The 15,398-nt window shown below is 51.9% G+C and overlaps 3 protein-coding genes across 3 annotated transcripts; 2 read left to right on the top strand and 1 right to left on the bottom strand.

Moving 5' to 3' along the window:
* Nucleotides 1–804: 804 nt before the first annotated feature.
* On the top strand, nucleotides 805–6,083 carry A1O1_05158 (uncharacterized protein; the record flags this gene model as incomplete). The annotated part of the gene is made up of 8 exons (XM_007726044.1): nucleotides 805–1,200; nucleotides 1,328–1,581; nucleotides 1,679–1,761; nucleotides 1,823–2,048; nucleotides 2,131–2,435; nucleotides 2,491–2,852; nucleotides 2,916–3,996; nucleotides 4,042–6,083. The coding sequence occupies 8 exons, from the start codon at nucleotides 805–807 to the stop codon at nucleotides 6,081–6,083; spliced, it is 4,749 nt and encodes a 1,582-aa protein (XP_007724234.1).
* Nucleotides 6,084–7,484: 1,401 nt separating this feature from the next.
* Nucleotides 7,485–7,901, bottom strand: A1O1_05157 (uncharacterized protein; the record flags this gene model as incomplete). The annotated part of the gene is made up of 1 exon (XM_007726043.1): nucleotides 7,485–7,901. One exon carries the CDS (start codon nucleotides 7,899–7,901, stop codon nucleotides 7,485–7,487), a length of 417 nt encoding a protein of 138 aa, XP_007724233.1.
* A 4,215-nt stretch (nucleotides 7,902–12,116) lies between these two features.
* A1O1_05156 (uncharacterized protein) lies at nucleotides 12,117–13,348 on the top strand (the record flags this gene model as incomplete). The annotated part of the gene is made up of 2 exons (XM_007726042.1): nucleotides 12,117–13,208; nucleotides 13,232–13,348. The coding sequence occupies 2 exons, from the start codon at nucleotides 12,117–12,119 to the stop codon at nucleotides 13,346–13,348; spliced, it is 1,209 nt and encodes a 402-aa protein (XP_007724232.1).
* Between the last annotated feature and the right edge of the window lie 2,050 nt (nucleotides 13,349–15,398).

Below are 15,398 nucleotides of genomic sequence, written 5' to 3'. Positions count from 1 at the left end.
TTGCAAATCAGAGGCCTGCGAACCGAAGCCGTGTGCAAGGGGGTAGGGCGGGTTTCACACAGTTCCAAGTAGGGACACGTCGAGGGATTGCGTCAACGACCAGTTCATGACTTGGACGGTATTGAGTTCGAGATCAGCTCATCCGGTCACGATGTTCGTCTTTGCAAACACAACTGCTATCATCCTGGATCTGAGGCTGGACTCCGAACGCCATCCGACCAATGTTCCAGATCTCCTTTCCATCTACTGCCAGAAGACTGCAACCATGCCTCTGCTGTATCTACAAGGCCAATAACAACCCAATGACTGCTGCTTTTCCATACGATGCGCCTCCAGCATTGGGTTGAAGCCATTTTGCCTCACCTGAAAATGTCAAGCCGATCCTTTCCTTCTCCCTTACGTACGATGCTTGTGTATGATATTGCCAACACGGCCGGGATTGCAGACCAGCGGGGGGTTTTTTTGCGTTCTGGAAAATCTGCTCGTACTTCTTCACGCCTCGCAGCAGTTTTGAAGCCCACCGTCGTCTCCTGTCTCACAACCATGTCTCTCTGTCTACCGGATCGAGATAACACCTCAGTCGAGGTCAGCCCGTTTAGGAGTGGTGATGGCCCAGCCAGGATAGCCAGCTTCGATTACGTTGCATGGCAGACGGTCGACGGTTGGCCCTTATGATTTAACTGTCGTATACATGATATACCACCGTCTCCCACGTCTTCTCTCAGTGTCTCCCCAGCACTTTCCGACTCTCATCAAAACAGTTTTCTTGGACACTCGTTTTGTACTTACACACTCGCTCACACAATGCATTTGCTATTATTTCATTACCTACAGTCGCTCGTTAACTTGGTGATATTTCTGGATCTCCTGTTCATACAGAATGTCAACGCTCTTGCAAGTGCAGACACCATCACTTGGGGCGGCTCCAACGACAGAAGCGGCTATCAGAACAACCACAACATGGATCCCACAGTGGTTGGAAGCGCTCAGTTCGGTCTACTATTCAAGACCAAACTTCCCGGGACTTATTCGATCAACGGACAAAATGTACCCGAGCAGATATTTTCCCAACCCTTGGTTTATACTGGCTCAGACGGTGTTCAATACCTCTATGTTGCAACCACACAGAACAATCTGTACAAGATCGTGGCAAAAACCGGTGTCATTGTGGCCTCGCGGAATATACATCGACCTTTCCTTGTGAGCGACTTGAATGGCTAGATGACATCAATCCAACAGTGGGTGTCACTGCAACTGGCGTCATTGATCCAGACACGGTATGACACCATGAGATCTACTATGATTAGAAAACTGAAGATGTGAGCAGGATACGTGGTACTTGACCTCCAAGACTTACATTGATCAAAGTCTGAATGGTGCTACTGGTCGTCCAAATGGTCGATACTACATCCACGCCATCAGTACAGTGGACCTATCTGAAAGACCGAAATTTCCCGTCAACCTGGAAGGCGTTGTAGCGAGAAATAACCCCCAGCGATCATTCAATGGCGGCATCCACCATCAACGTCCGGCTTTGCTCCATACTGGCAATTTTGTCTACGCCGGCTTTGCTAGTCATTGGTAAGTGACAACCTTCCATCCGCATCTCCTTCTTGGGCCTCTTCTACAGAGGTGGAAGTCCACCTGCTTGTACAGTGAATGATAACTTCTCGTGCAGCGTTCAATGGAATTTCACTGGCTGGATCGTGGGCTGGGACAAAGGCACTGGCCAGCTCGTGGAACGGTTCGCCACAGAAGGCGGTAAGCCAAGCTTAACATACACCATCAGTGCTCCATGAAGTCATTGTTCTGACTTCTGTAGCCGGTGTCGGTCCGGCCACTCCTGGTGCGGGCGTGTGGATGTCAGGTGGCGGTCTTGCAACCGATGGCAAGGGCTCCATGTTCTTTGCTACCGGAAATGGGTATGCTTCCCAGCTCAACGGGATTCCGGTCAACGGAAGAAACCCGCCTACATATCTGGAAGAAGCGGCTGTGCATATGGCAATCAACGATGATGGTTCTCTGACTGTTGTGGACTTTTTCATGCCGTGGGAGAAGACGCAGCTGGATGGGGCTGATAAAGGTAAGGTCTGATCTGTGAGATCAAACGAAGCTGCTAAATTCGAACAGATCTCGGAACATCGCCCTTGGAATTACTCCAAGTCAATTCTCCTGTGGTGACATCAAGCGAATGGGTGTTGTCACCGGCAAGAGTGGCAAGACTTATTGGCTCAACCTGGACAATCTTGGAGGCTATCAAAATGGCCCCAACAAGCTCGACAATGTGATACAGGTCTACCAGAATGAGAACTCTGTTTATGCCGGGGCGGGTGTATACCCACTGGAAGAAGTTTACATCTACATCAACGTCATTCAGTACCAAACCCACGTCTTTAAATTCCCTTGCAACAACGGCGTTCCATATTTCAACAAAAGTGGCAGATTCCCCAGAGAAGAATGCATATATACTGGGAGTTGGGCATGGTACAGTGACGTCGCTAAACGACCAACCCGGGAGTGGTTTGGTGTGGACGTCGGACGTGGAAGGCTCAAATCTACGAATTTACAACGCCGTCCCAAGCAACGGCGTTCTGCAAGAGATCAATTCGTTTGTTACTCCAGGGACAACAAAATTCACCAGACCTGTGTTCGGAGATGGCATTGTATATCAAGGGACCACTGTGGGATACATTTATGCATACGGAGCACCTGTCAATCTACCCTTGAACTGTACAACTCTTCAATTCGGCACCGTCAATCTCAATGCAACAACTGCTCCCATGAGCGTGAAATGTACAGCCAACACTGCAGTCACGGTGACTGGGGCAGGACTCTGGGGGAATCCCAACTTTGTGATTGGCAGTCTACCGAACTTCCCACTCACTGTGGCCCCGGGACAATAATTCTCATTCCAGGCCACCTTTACTCCACAGACCGTGGGACCTTTGTCGTCGTCTGTCATCCTCAACACTACGCAGCAGGCAGCCGGATTCAGCATAAACACTCCTGTGCAATTGAAGGGCACCGGCCAGAGCCAAGCTCCTTTACTGATGGTCACTTCGAACACTGTCAGCTGGAATGGTGTTATCACTGGTCAACAGGTGGGCGGTGTTAATCAATCTGTCATCATCAACAACCTCGGAAATAGCGTCCTCAGCATCACCAACATCTTGTACTCTGTGGTCGGCGAGACCGGACCTTGGATCACGCCAAATGGCACGCAAGCAGCAACGGTCGTCTCGGCATTCACGTTCTATAACATGCCGCTCTCGGTGGGACCGAACAGTGCCGTGACCGTCCCAATCAACTTCAATCCGCCCTCCAGCGGCAACTACGGTGTGTTCGTCCAAATCGTGTCGAACGGAGGAACCAAGGTCTTCGATGTTCTTGCAACATGTTCCGATGAGCCGAAAGCTGTTCTGGAGTTTCAAACTCCCAGTGGAGCATGGGTACCTTACAACAGCACCACAGCATTTACGTTTGGAAATGTGACCGAGAACACGAGCCAGTATTTGAAGATGCCACTGACTAACAACGGCTCAGCGAATGCAGCAGCCTTGTCTGTCACCGTCAGAAAACCTCCTTTTGCCATCGCAGGAAGTATAATCGGCGCCAGCAATCAAGTCGACCTTGCCGATGGCACACTGGTGTATGCTGGACAGAATCTTACTGCCACTCTTTTCTGTTCGGTACCCAAGAGCCAGATCAATGTCGACCCCTACGTTGGGACTGCGCAGTGGACCATGAACCTCAACGACCCCAGCTTTGGGAAACAATACATCCAATTCGTCTGCAATGCAGTATCTGAACAAGCACCACCCTTGAATCCTATTACACAACAAGGGGTCTACCGATATGCTGGCTGCTTTACAGAGAACAACCCAGGTCGACAACTTCAGACAACTATCTACAGTGGCCCTCTCAACACCAACGAGCAATGCATTGCCAAGTGTGCCGCTGCAGGATATATTTTTGCCGGCACTCAGTATAACCAAGGTAAGCAAGTCCACTTTGACGGATGATTCTGCTAACCTCTACCAGAATGTTGGTGTGGCTATAATCGTCCCAAGACCATCAACGATGACGCCAACTGCGACTTTCCATGTACCGGTAATATCAATGAAATATGTGGAGGAAATGGCATCTCTGGCACCGGTTCCTTCATCTCGCTCTTCGGCGACATCACTCGTTGGAACGGCAACAGTACTGACATCCCCGGACCGTATGTCAATCCTGGCACTCTTGGATTCCAGGCCCTGGGCTGCTACACTGAAGGATCCCAATCCCGCGCACTCAACGTCCCGATCAACTCCAATACCACTGTGGCCGGCTGTCTTCAAGCATGTCAAGGGTATTTGTACTCTGGCGTGGAGTATGGCGGCCAATGTTTCTGTGGCAATACTTTGTCGACTGGTGCTGTCAGCACTCGAGCCTCGGATTGCAGCATGACATGCAACAACAATCAAACAGAGTATTGTGGAGGCCCAAGCCGTCTCAACATGTACATGTACGGCAACGGCAGTCTTCCCAGCTCGACACCCACGTCTCCTCCTCCTCCGCCACCCGGCAACCAGAATCCCACTCTTCCTGGCCCAACGGGCCCGGCAGCTCCACCCACCATTGGCAACTTCAGCTATGTCTCCTGCTACACAGAGGCCACCACCGGTCGGGCACTAGCCAGCTTTGCTTTGGCCGACGATAGCATCAGTCTCCAAACCTGTGCTAACAATTGCACGCAGTACAAATACTTCGGGGTCGAATATGGTCGCGAATGTTATTGTGGCAATGCCCTTGGTCTAGGTAGTGCTCCAGCTACCGATGGACGCTGCAACATGGCATGTTCAGGCAACTCGAGCCTTGCATGCGGTGGCCCGAACGGACTGACATTGTACATGAACCCAAACTGGACTTCCACTACGCCACCGCCGACTCCTACACCGTCTGGACCGCTCGTGGTTCCCACTGTTGGCAGTTTCCAGTATCTCGACTGCCATACCGAAGCGACGAATGGCCGCGCTCTGGCCGGAAAGGCGGTGGCTTCCAACGACATGACTCTACAATACTGTGCGGGAAACTGTACTGGTCCCACATACTTTGGTGTGGAATATGGTCGTGAATGCTATTGCGGCAACACTCTCGCTGTCGGATCTGTGACTGCCACAGACGGCCGCTGCTCCATGACATGTGCTGGAAATTCATCAACCATCTGTGGTGGACCGAACGGATTGACCATGTACCAGTTCATTGTGCAGTCAAGCTCGAGTTTGAGCAGTTCTACACAGAAGTCTACTAGAACCACGACAAGCTCTGGTACGCAATTGATTTCGACTTCAACCTTGCCATCAACCTCGCCATCAACCTCGCCATCGATATCGACATCGACTTCGAGGATCGTAAATACCCTTCAATCCTCGACGTCTTTGTCGTCGACCTCTTCCACCTCGTCAATCTCCAGCATGACTACTGTCATTTCTGCTTCTACCTCTATCACCACCAGCTCGATCCAAACCACTACAAAAGCTTCTTCTTGGTCAACGTCAATCTTGTTATCACCGAGCACTGTTTCCAGTGTTTCCACCTTGACGACATCCCATTCCACGACAAGGTCTACCTCCTCCTCCTCCTCCTCCTCCTCCTCAGCCTCAGCCTCAGCCTCAGCCTCATCCACTTCAACTTCGACTTCGTCATCTTCATCCGCATCAGCATCATCAAACCCCTACTATCCAAACATGTACCTCGGCTGTGCGGCCGAACCGTCCACCGGCCGCCTTTTATCGTCTTCCTCCATGACCAACTCCTCAATGACCATCTCAACATGCCTCACGTTCTGCTCGTCGCAGTCCCTCCCCATCACAGGGCTCGAATACGGCCGAGAATGCTACTGCGCGTCCACACTGCCCGTCGACACTCTCCTCACTGCATCAGGATGTACTATGGCTTGTGGTGGTGGTGGTTCTGTGGACACCGGCTCACAACCACAGTCAAGCTCCGGGCCCGAAATCTGCGGCGGTCGCTCCCGGCTCAGCATCTACAACAACACCGCCATCTCCGCTCCGTCCGCGAAACTGGTGGTCACAGATTAGGGCTATCAGGGATGTTATACCGATCCGTCGGCGGCGGAGAGAGCGTTGCAGGGGTATAGTACCAGTGCGAGTGTCGGTTCCAATGGCAGTGGCAATGGCGGTATGACTCAAGAACTTTGTATCTCGACATGTTCTGCCCGAGGCTACAAGTTCGCCGGCGTCGAGTATGGGCGCGAATGTTATTGTGGGAACGAGATTGGGGGTAAAGCTGTGCGCACCGTCGAGGGGGACTGTGGTATGCGTTGCGCGGGGGATAGGGATGAAGTCTGTGGTGGGAGTTCGAGGATTGGAGTGTGGATGAAGGGATGATGTGTGTCGACCGTTTTGTTTGTTGATTCATCCGTCCTGTTGGTTGTGGGATGTTGGTTGTGGGATGTTGGTTGTGCTTGGGACCTCTTCTGCTTCTTCATCTCCATCTCCATCTACTACTACTACTTATTTGCCGTTGTTTTCTTCCTGTCCTTTCCCTCCGATGGATCCTTCACCGTTGGGATGGATGTCTTTATCTACTACAGAGACTTGATCTTCACTTACTGTGTAATGATCCCTTTCCTCTTATCCCATCATAGTCTTCTTGTGTCAATGTGTCTTCATGCCTCACCGGTCCAGTCGAGTCGAGTCAGATTGCTTGACAACCTATGCAGTGTCTTCAACGAGTTCTTGGTAAATCAAAAGTCACCCAGACAAGAAGAATGCTCGGCATGCAAGTTTAACGCGGCGGCAACGTAATGCTCGAACCGCCAACAGCTCCTGTTCACACGAGAGAGAAAGAGAAACCACACCAGGAGCAATGGTAAAAAATATAGCAGTCTCAGGTTGTTATGGATCTGGATCTTGCTGGATATGAATGTCGTTTTCGTTTTCGTTTTCGTTTTCTTTCTTCTTGTCAAGTTCGCCCTCGCTCTCGCCCTCGCCCATCAATTTCATCGCAAGGCATTCTGTACACAAACCCCAGGCTCCGAATCGCGTGTTCTCCTTCCTCTCCTTCTGGTTGCAACAGAAGACACTGATGCATGATCCCGAGCACAACGTTCCAAACACAGTCTTCGCAATTCTCTCTTCAAAACAATGATGCGATCAAAGACCAACCACCGCCAGCAATCACTCCAATTCAATAAGCAGGGCAAAGAAGTAAACATGGTATCTCAAGTGACAAGACTCAAAATGTCCCAAATATGAAGTCCCAACAAAACAAAACGTAGCAATTACATCCATCTCGTTACTTCAGCACCCGACGTGAACACAGCAACCACAGCCTTGTGGAACAGCATAAGAGAAAATTCCTGATCTCTATAGGGTGTTGTTATTGCCCTTTATGCCACTTCGCGTGATGCAAAGGCGTGTGGATGCTCGTCGTCGGTCCCGTCCTTGTTTGTCAAACTCCAGCCTCAGATATCAACCTCAAGCTTTCAGCACGGCCTTTTCATCCAGGAAGGGAAAAGAGTTGCTCGTTTTTGCCAAAGGCCGCTTGACACGGAATACAGCATCTTGGTCTGTCATTCGTCGTCCCAGGGCCCTCTCCACTTTCGCACCCAGGCTCAATTTGCTCAGGTCGTCGGCCTTCTTCTGGCTAGGCACGAACCGTTGTTGTTGTAAATGTTTGTTTTCCAGTCGATCAAGACCTTGAGTCAATTGCCTGATCTCGGCCATGCCGGTCTCCGCGCTCACCGTCATGGTTTCTGCTGCCGCCGAGGGCAGAGTAACGGTGTCAGAGCAGGTGGTGGATGTTGTCGCGAAACTCGGTGAGGCCGAATATGTGGAGTATCGCTTCGATGTGCGGTTGGAAATGAGCTGAAGGAAAGACAAGAAGTCAGCCATCTTGTACAGAGTTGTTGTCTTTTTGTTATGTTGCACTGAAACAATGGAGCAGAGGAAAGAGCCTGAGACGTACGCTTGGGGCCATTATAGGCCTTTGGGATTCAAGAGATCTGCGTGACATGACGGCGGCTTGTGGACGGTATGGTCGTCCTGGCTGCGAGTTTGTAGTGTCCGATGCCCACCTGACTCGATAAATAGTATATATGTGGAAGTCAAAGCGTCTTCCTAGCAACTATGGCGGCTGAACCGTGCTCTTGATTTTCCAACGTTCCCGATTCAATGGTACCCAACAATGGTGCAAGAAGAATCAACCCAGCTTCCGAAAAGGAGTGATGAGGCTCAGTCTTCCAACAAGAGGATTTCCAGAAGGCCACAGGAACCGAGGTTAAGCGTCAGGAACAGAGCGTTGACCACCGGTGTTGTTCTTGTCACTCTCCGCAGGTCTGTTTGACGGCAGAATGTACGTTCAAAGACGCCGCCCAGCAAAACTTTGCTTGTTGACGCTGGAGTGCGCCCGCTAAGTGGGTTTCCGTGTGGAAGGGGATAGAGCCGGGAGTTGAGGGCCTGGGGACTCGCGATAATCAAGATGGAAGGGCGAGAGGAGAAGAGGAGGATTCGGTCAAAGACAGTAATATTGGTCTCGAGAGCTGATGGTGTGAGCTGTAGGGGGTGGGATCTTGTATATACACATGTACGGGGGATTCCGTGTCGTGGTCAGGCGGTGAATGGCTGTGTGGCTGATGTATTCCGATGCTTCCAATGGCCTAATTTCCACGGCTGGTTCTGGCCACAGGGAGACCGTCTGGATGACTGGACGGATACGAAGAAAGAAGGATAAGAAGCTCGAGGGACAGGAGGGACAAGGGCGAAATGACGAAAAGAGTTAAAGACAAAGAATGCTGCAGCGGTGTCTGATGTGAGCAGGACGAAGGGGGTTGTTGTTGTTAGTGGAAGAATGGAACAAGGATTTGTGACTGCGGCAGAACTGCAGACGAGAAGTGTCAGTGTTTACAAGGATGCGTAGTATGTACAGAATACCTTAGATACAAGATACGGGAACCACAGCCATCAGACCCCAATGCCCCTGGTGTGGGTTCCTTGGTTGCTTCTGAGTCGTTATTGAAGGAAGAGCTCCCACCCCGGCACGGACGGACTGTTAGACCGCCGCTGGTGACCGCAGCCTTAGGAGCCGTTTCCACGGCACGCTGTGGCTCTGTTAGCCCCCGTCCCACCTGGTTCCAGGCCCCCAGCCACGGGGGGCTAGGCTCCTCAGGCTCTTTGGGCTGCCTTGGGCTTGCCTGAAGCCTCTATAACAGGATATCGTCCAGGGGACAGCCCCTAAGCTAACAAACCTGTCTCCCAATAATAATGCACCCAACGCCCTTCATCTCTCTTCTCCATCTTCACATGGGCGAATATGCTAGTAGACACTGCAGATCAACCACTGCACGACACGACACGACACGAGGTGCAGTGATGGCTAGCTGCACATGAAAGCGTCCTTGCCTGTTCAGCCACTGTCTGATCCCATCGTCAAATCCACGTGGCGACAGGCTGGAAACATGGAAGCGAAGCTGCACTATTTGAATCGCCCTTTCGAATTCCTCCTATCAGGCTTGCCTTTAAGCTACCGCCCTCCCTCCTCTATCGTTCCGAACTCGCCTATCCGTCAAACTATTCGCATGTTCTCCCCTCATGGCCAGGTCCAGATCATATTATGACCAGGGCCATCCCTCTGCTACGGGGAGTACCTACTCATTCATGAATCACAGAACAGTTCTACCTACCTACCTAGGCATCCGGTACTTTCCGAGCGAAGCATCGTTGTTCGAAGAACATACACAATAATCAACCCCGACGCAGCCTCGTGTATCGATACCTTCCTTGTTCTCCCCCTATGCCGAAGCCAAGCGAGATCGCACTCCCTCCCCTGTATCTTCGAACTCCACGTTATCCAAAGGCAGAACCTGTTTCAGGTCTCATGATGGCCTCCCTGTCCCTGAGGTGCGAGGATATATACGTGCATTACTAGGGAAGAAGGGCTGCCGGTGCACGTAGTAGTCAGGTCCGTGATCGCTGGTTTGACTAATAAAGGGGCCTTCAAGATTCGAGATGGCTGTCTCTCATCTTAGCAAGCGAATGTACATCGCAGACTTTGTAAGCGTGTTTCACTGCATGCCACCGTCCAGGATGCGCGATCCTTGGTGTTGAAACATGGGTGACGGTAGGTGGTCCCCAGTCAGACCGTGCTGGGCTGGACTTCTTGTTCGGGGGATGCTCCTGACCCCCGTGGCTCTACAAAACGAGCATGGTATGTCTGTGCGTGTTGATCTAGACAACTACGACCGTACTTCCTTGCATCTATCACACTATTCTCCATTTTGCCCAGATAGGTTGGTCAGTCGCTGCAAACCTGTGTGAGAGGGACGCGCGCCCTGAATTGGTGATGATGTCGTGGACTGCCGCTGGATCAACAGACTTTCGGCCTCGAGGTGTGAGGAGGAGGGCCCGTGGGCGCAAACTATTGTCCAACCCCTTGTTAAGCGGAAGTACAAAATCTAGTCAGGGGCGAATTGGATCACTTGGAAACTACATGCGTAAGTAGGTGGCCGTGCCCAGATGTCGCCCGACTTGGAGGGAGCACGGCTGTGAAGTGACGGATATAGGTACTTTAGTAGTACTACGTATGATCAATAAGTCAACCACTGCAGGGAAGCGAGGGTGGCAGCAGCCAGGCAGTCATAGGCTCTTGGCCGAAAGGATGGCAACAACTCGAACCGAGACATATAGAAAGTATATACGGCTGGTGTATATATATATACCTAGGTCTATATCCATGTCAGACTATCGATGTGTCGAGGGATCCTAAAACCTTCCACAGTACTATTGGCATCACTGGCATGGGTGTTGCCTCTCGCTGCGCTACAGTTGGGTGTGAGAACTTCAAGTTCCACACAGTCCCTACTCTACCTCAAGGTTAAAGCATTCATGTTGGGCCATAAACTGATCACCCAGCTGCTTGGTTCTAAGCTCCCAACCCCAGGATGGAAAGCGGAAAATGAAGCCAAGAAGCAAGCCTCCTCAGCCCCTTGAACCCCTTGAAAGGATGCCGCGTCATTCGCATGCAGCTGTCATGACAGAAGTGCACGCACTGGCATCTTGTTTATGTGTTGGATGTGTGGATGTTCTGGACGTTGTTGCCTGTGTTATTATCACCTACTAAGCTGCCTAGGGTGACGTTAGTACCTTACTATCGGACTACGTGCTAATCCACCTTATCGCACTAGATAAGACCGATAAGGTCGGTACTAGTAGGTACTAGTAGGTCGGTCCCTTTAGTTAAGGCTCGCAACTAGATTTCCGTGCGGAGTTAATGCTAGTGCGTACTAGTACTAGTATGACTCTGTAGACGTACGCAGCTGCGCCTTCATGTTTACTCTGTAACAACAACCTGCCACTTGACATTGATTCAACCAACCCAACAACACTCTGTAGCCGTATGCATCTTGTCCCACCCGGAGCAGATTCGGCCATGGTACTCTGGAAAAGAGAAGGAAGATGAAGAAAAGGAAGATGAAGATTCAGATGTTGTCCCTAAAACCATCGCTGCTAAGTGCTCACCCCATCCGGACGAACTCTTAGTGCCCTGTCAGGAGAACAAGAATGGTACAAGGCTGAAAAGAAACGGGACTTGCCTTCTGACAGACTCATGATATTCGCCCGTTGAGTCCCCAAGCCAACGCAGTTTCTACCGCCAATCTCGTTTAGTGAGGAAACAGGCCATGACTCAGGAGAAGAGTGGCCCTGTCGGCCTGACGACCTACCAACTGCCGCTTTTCTCTATATCAGCTCCAGACACACCACACACTACCGTTCACGTTCATGTTCACGGGCCAACTTGGTTTGCGGGACTTCATTCTGGAGAAAACCTCCGGCCATAATGCGCAGCTCTCGTTTGGGACCAAGTGACCGTGCTGGTCGGTGGACGATGGGTCTTGTGAAATCAATATTGCCCCTGGGTTCAAAGTATGAAAAGTAAGTAGGTGTGGTGTTGATTGCTTCTCCCTCCTTCATTCATCTGCTGTTCGTTGATCCTTCATGGGTCGATCATTTTGTTCCCATCGCGTTGCGAGAATTTGATAGAACATCACTCCTATCCACGAGCTTGGATCTTAAAGCTTCGCCGGTCGTTATTTTGTTATGATACCCTTCACCATGAGGAGGATGGCTATTTGCACACGCTCTCTGTTGCTTTTCGGGCTCGCGTTCGTTACCATCAACGCCCAAGCAGTCGACCTTGGAACAGCTGCGCAATTTGCAGTCCTCGGGGCTTCGGCCGTGACGAATACTGGGGCGTCTGTCCTCAATGGCGATCTAGGAATATATCCTGGAACTGCGCTCAGCGGCTTCCCACCAGGCGTCGTCAACGGCGACACACACAACGCCGATGCAGTTGCCCAGACTGCCCAGAACGATGCAACCGCTGCCTACAATGTGGCTGCTGCCCTTCCTTACCCGGCGGGCAATGATCTGACCGGCCAGGATCTCGGTGGTCAAACCCTTGTCCCTGGTGTCTACCACTATGATACTTCCGCCGGGCTCACCGGCACGTTGACTCTCGATGGCCAAGGCAACCCCAACAGTGTTTTCGTCTTCCAGATGGGAAGCACTCTTATCACTGGCGCTGGTGCTACCGTCGCGTTGACCAATGGCGCCCAGGCATGCAACGTCTTCTGGCAGGTGGGCAGCTCAGCGACCCTAGCCGCCGGTACTTCCTTGGTCGGAAACGTCCTAGCACTGGCTTCGATTTCTGTCGACTCGGGGGAGACAAACGCTGGCGGACTGTACGCCTTGACCGGTGCAGTGACCTTGATCGGCGACACGATCAATGCTCAACCTCTCTGCGCCAATAACCCGGCCGCTACTACCACCACCAGCATTACAACATCGACAGCCTTGCCTTCAACCACCACTCCAGTGGCTACCACTACGACCACGCCCATCGCCACTACGACCACTCCGGTCACCACTACACCTGTGGCTACAACGACCGTGCCTACGACGACTGTGCCTACAACGACTGTGCCTGCAACCACTGTGCCTGCAACGACGGTGCCTACGACAACAGTGCCTACAACGACGGTGCCTGCAACAACGGTGCCTACGACAACGGTGCCTACAACGACGGTGCCTGCAACGACGGTGCCTACGACAACAGTGCCTACGACGACGGTGCCTACGACGACGGTGCCTACAACGACGGTACCTACCACGACGGTACCTACCACGACGGTGCCTACCACGACGGTGCCTACCACAACTGTGCCTAGCACCACTGTGCCTACAACGGCCTCTTCAACTATCACAACATCCTCCTTGACGACCACCTCCTTGTCTACTATCTCCACCACGAGAACGTCCTCTTCTACTATATCCTCCACGACTAGGTCCTTGACGTCTACCACCTCTTCGACCATCTCCTCTCTGTCAATCTCTTCTACCACTGCCTCTACGAGCGGATCCACGAGCGGATCCACGACTACCTCCACAACTAGATCTACGACCAGATCTACGACTAGCTCGACGACTGCTTCCACAACCGTATCTACGACTAGCTCCACGACTGGCTCAACGACTGCATCTACGACTGCATCTACGACTAGATCTACGACTGGATCTACGACTGGATCTACAACTGGATCTACAACTGGATCTACAACTGGATCTACGACTGGCTCGACGACTGCTTCCACAACCGTATCTACGACTAGATCTACGACTAGCTCTACGACTGGATCTACGACTGGCTCAACTACTGCATCTACTACTAGCTCAACGAGTGGCTCAACGACTGGCTCAACTACTGCATCTACTACTAGCTCGACGACTGGCTCAATTACTGCATCTACGACTAGCTCGACGACTGGTTCGACGACTGGCTCGACGACTGGCTCGACGACTGGTTCGACCACCGCCTCAACTACCTCCTCCATCACTACTTTCGAAACAACTGCGTCCACCTCGACCACCGCCTCAAGTACCTCCTCCATTACTACTTCTGAAACAATCACGTCGACCTCCACAACCGCCTCCACGGCTATCTCCTCCACAACTACCTCCGGCATAACTACGTCTACATCTGCATCTACCACGACGTGCTATACCGAGGAGTCGTCGACCTCGTCTTCATGCACCAGCACTGTAACTTCCTACAGTACCACCGAGTTCTGCACCACGACCGCGAGTACAACGACCGAAACGCACCAGACTGAGTCTTGGGCCGAATGGACGTGGAGTCAATCATCGGAGTCTCATACAGATATCACATGCTCCACCACAACGGCGAGTACAGCGACCGAAGAGCACCACACTGAGGCTTGGGGCGAATGGACTTGGAGTCAAGCATCGGATTCGCACACCGATTTCACAAGCTGCACCACGACTGCGAGTATAGCCACCGAATCGTACGACACTCAGCCTTGGGCCGAATGGACGTGGAGTCAAGCGTCGGATTCGCAAACAGGGTTCACCCCGTCCACCACCCTCCACCCCACAGAATCACAGTTTCCGGCGCCGTCTGCGGGTGGCTGGGCAGAGGCAACAAGTGTTGTACAGTGCACTACTGTCACTGTCACTGTCACTGCCTCTGCTACTGCATGTGAAACGGGACCGCCATCGTCCATGATCACCGTGACTATCCCTGGCAGTGCAGCTGACAAGTCGTCGTCGGAGCCGGGTTGGGAAGACATGACTTTCACTCTCCATACAAGCCCTTCCGCATCAGGAACGGGAGACGACGAAGGTCCAACGATTGCGGCCGACTCTGGAGATCATATTGCGACGACGAGCACTGCTAGCCTGTCTTGGTCCGGCAGGATTTCGAGTTCGAGTCCGGCCTCGACTTCTCCCACTACTAGCCCAGTGTCTCCGGCATTATACACGGGTGGCGCGACGGTCCTTTCTTCTCCTTCTCCTCTTCTTATTCTTGGCGGGTTGTTTACCATGGGAATGGCCTTTACTTTTACCTTTATGTAATTTGTGCTATGAACCAACTAGCAGGATGGGATGGCACCGGAGTTTCTGCGAAGGGTTTCGCTTGCAAGTACCGCACCCGTGTACTGTTAGTACTAGTATGCCAACGTGCAGCAAAGGGAAAGGGAAAGGGAAAGGGAAAGGAACTCAGGACATTACTAGTTATATCAAGAAGTGTCAATGGTCTGATAATGCTAGAGATCCATGCTAGAAACTCCCGGATTCAAGTCCTGCCTCGCTCCAGATCACCGCACTCTCCTGACTGCCAGAAGATGCAGTGCTGAACTGCATTGTTAACCCCGCAAACTCTCAAACTCCCGTGATGTGCAGATTCGTCGACTCCCTCCAATCCAGCCGCCGAAGCTCTCAGTACTGTGTTATAGGTTGTGTAAAGCCTCTTTCCCCATGTTGCCACTGCACTTATCATCATCGTCATCATCATCGCATGACCTCAACCCCTATCCA

The sequence above is a fragment of the Capronia coronata genome (assembly GCF_000585585.1).
Source record: "Capronia coronata CBS 617.96 chromosome Unknown acBCG-supercont1.4, whole genome shotgun sequence".
Classification (NCBI taxonomy): Eukaryota; Fungi; Ascomycota; class Eurotiomycetes; order Chaetothyriales; family Herpotrichiellaceae; genus Capronia; species Capronia coronata.
This window is presented reverse-complemented; position numbering and strand designations above follow the sequence as displayed.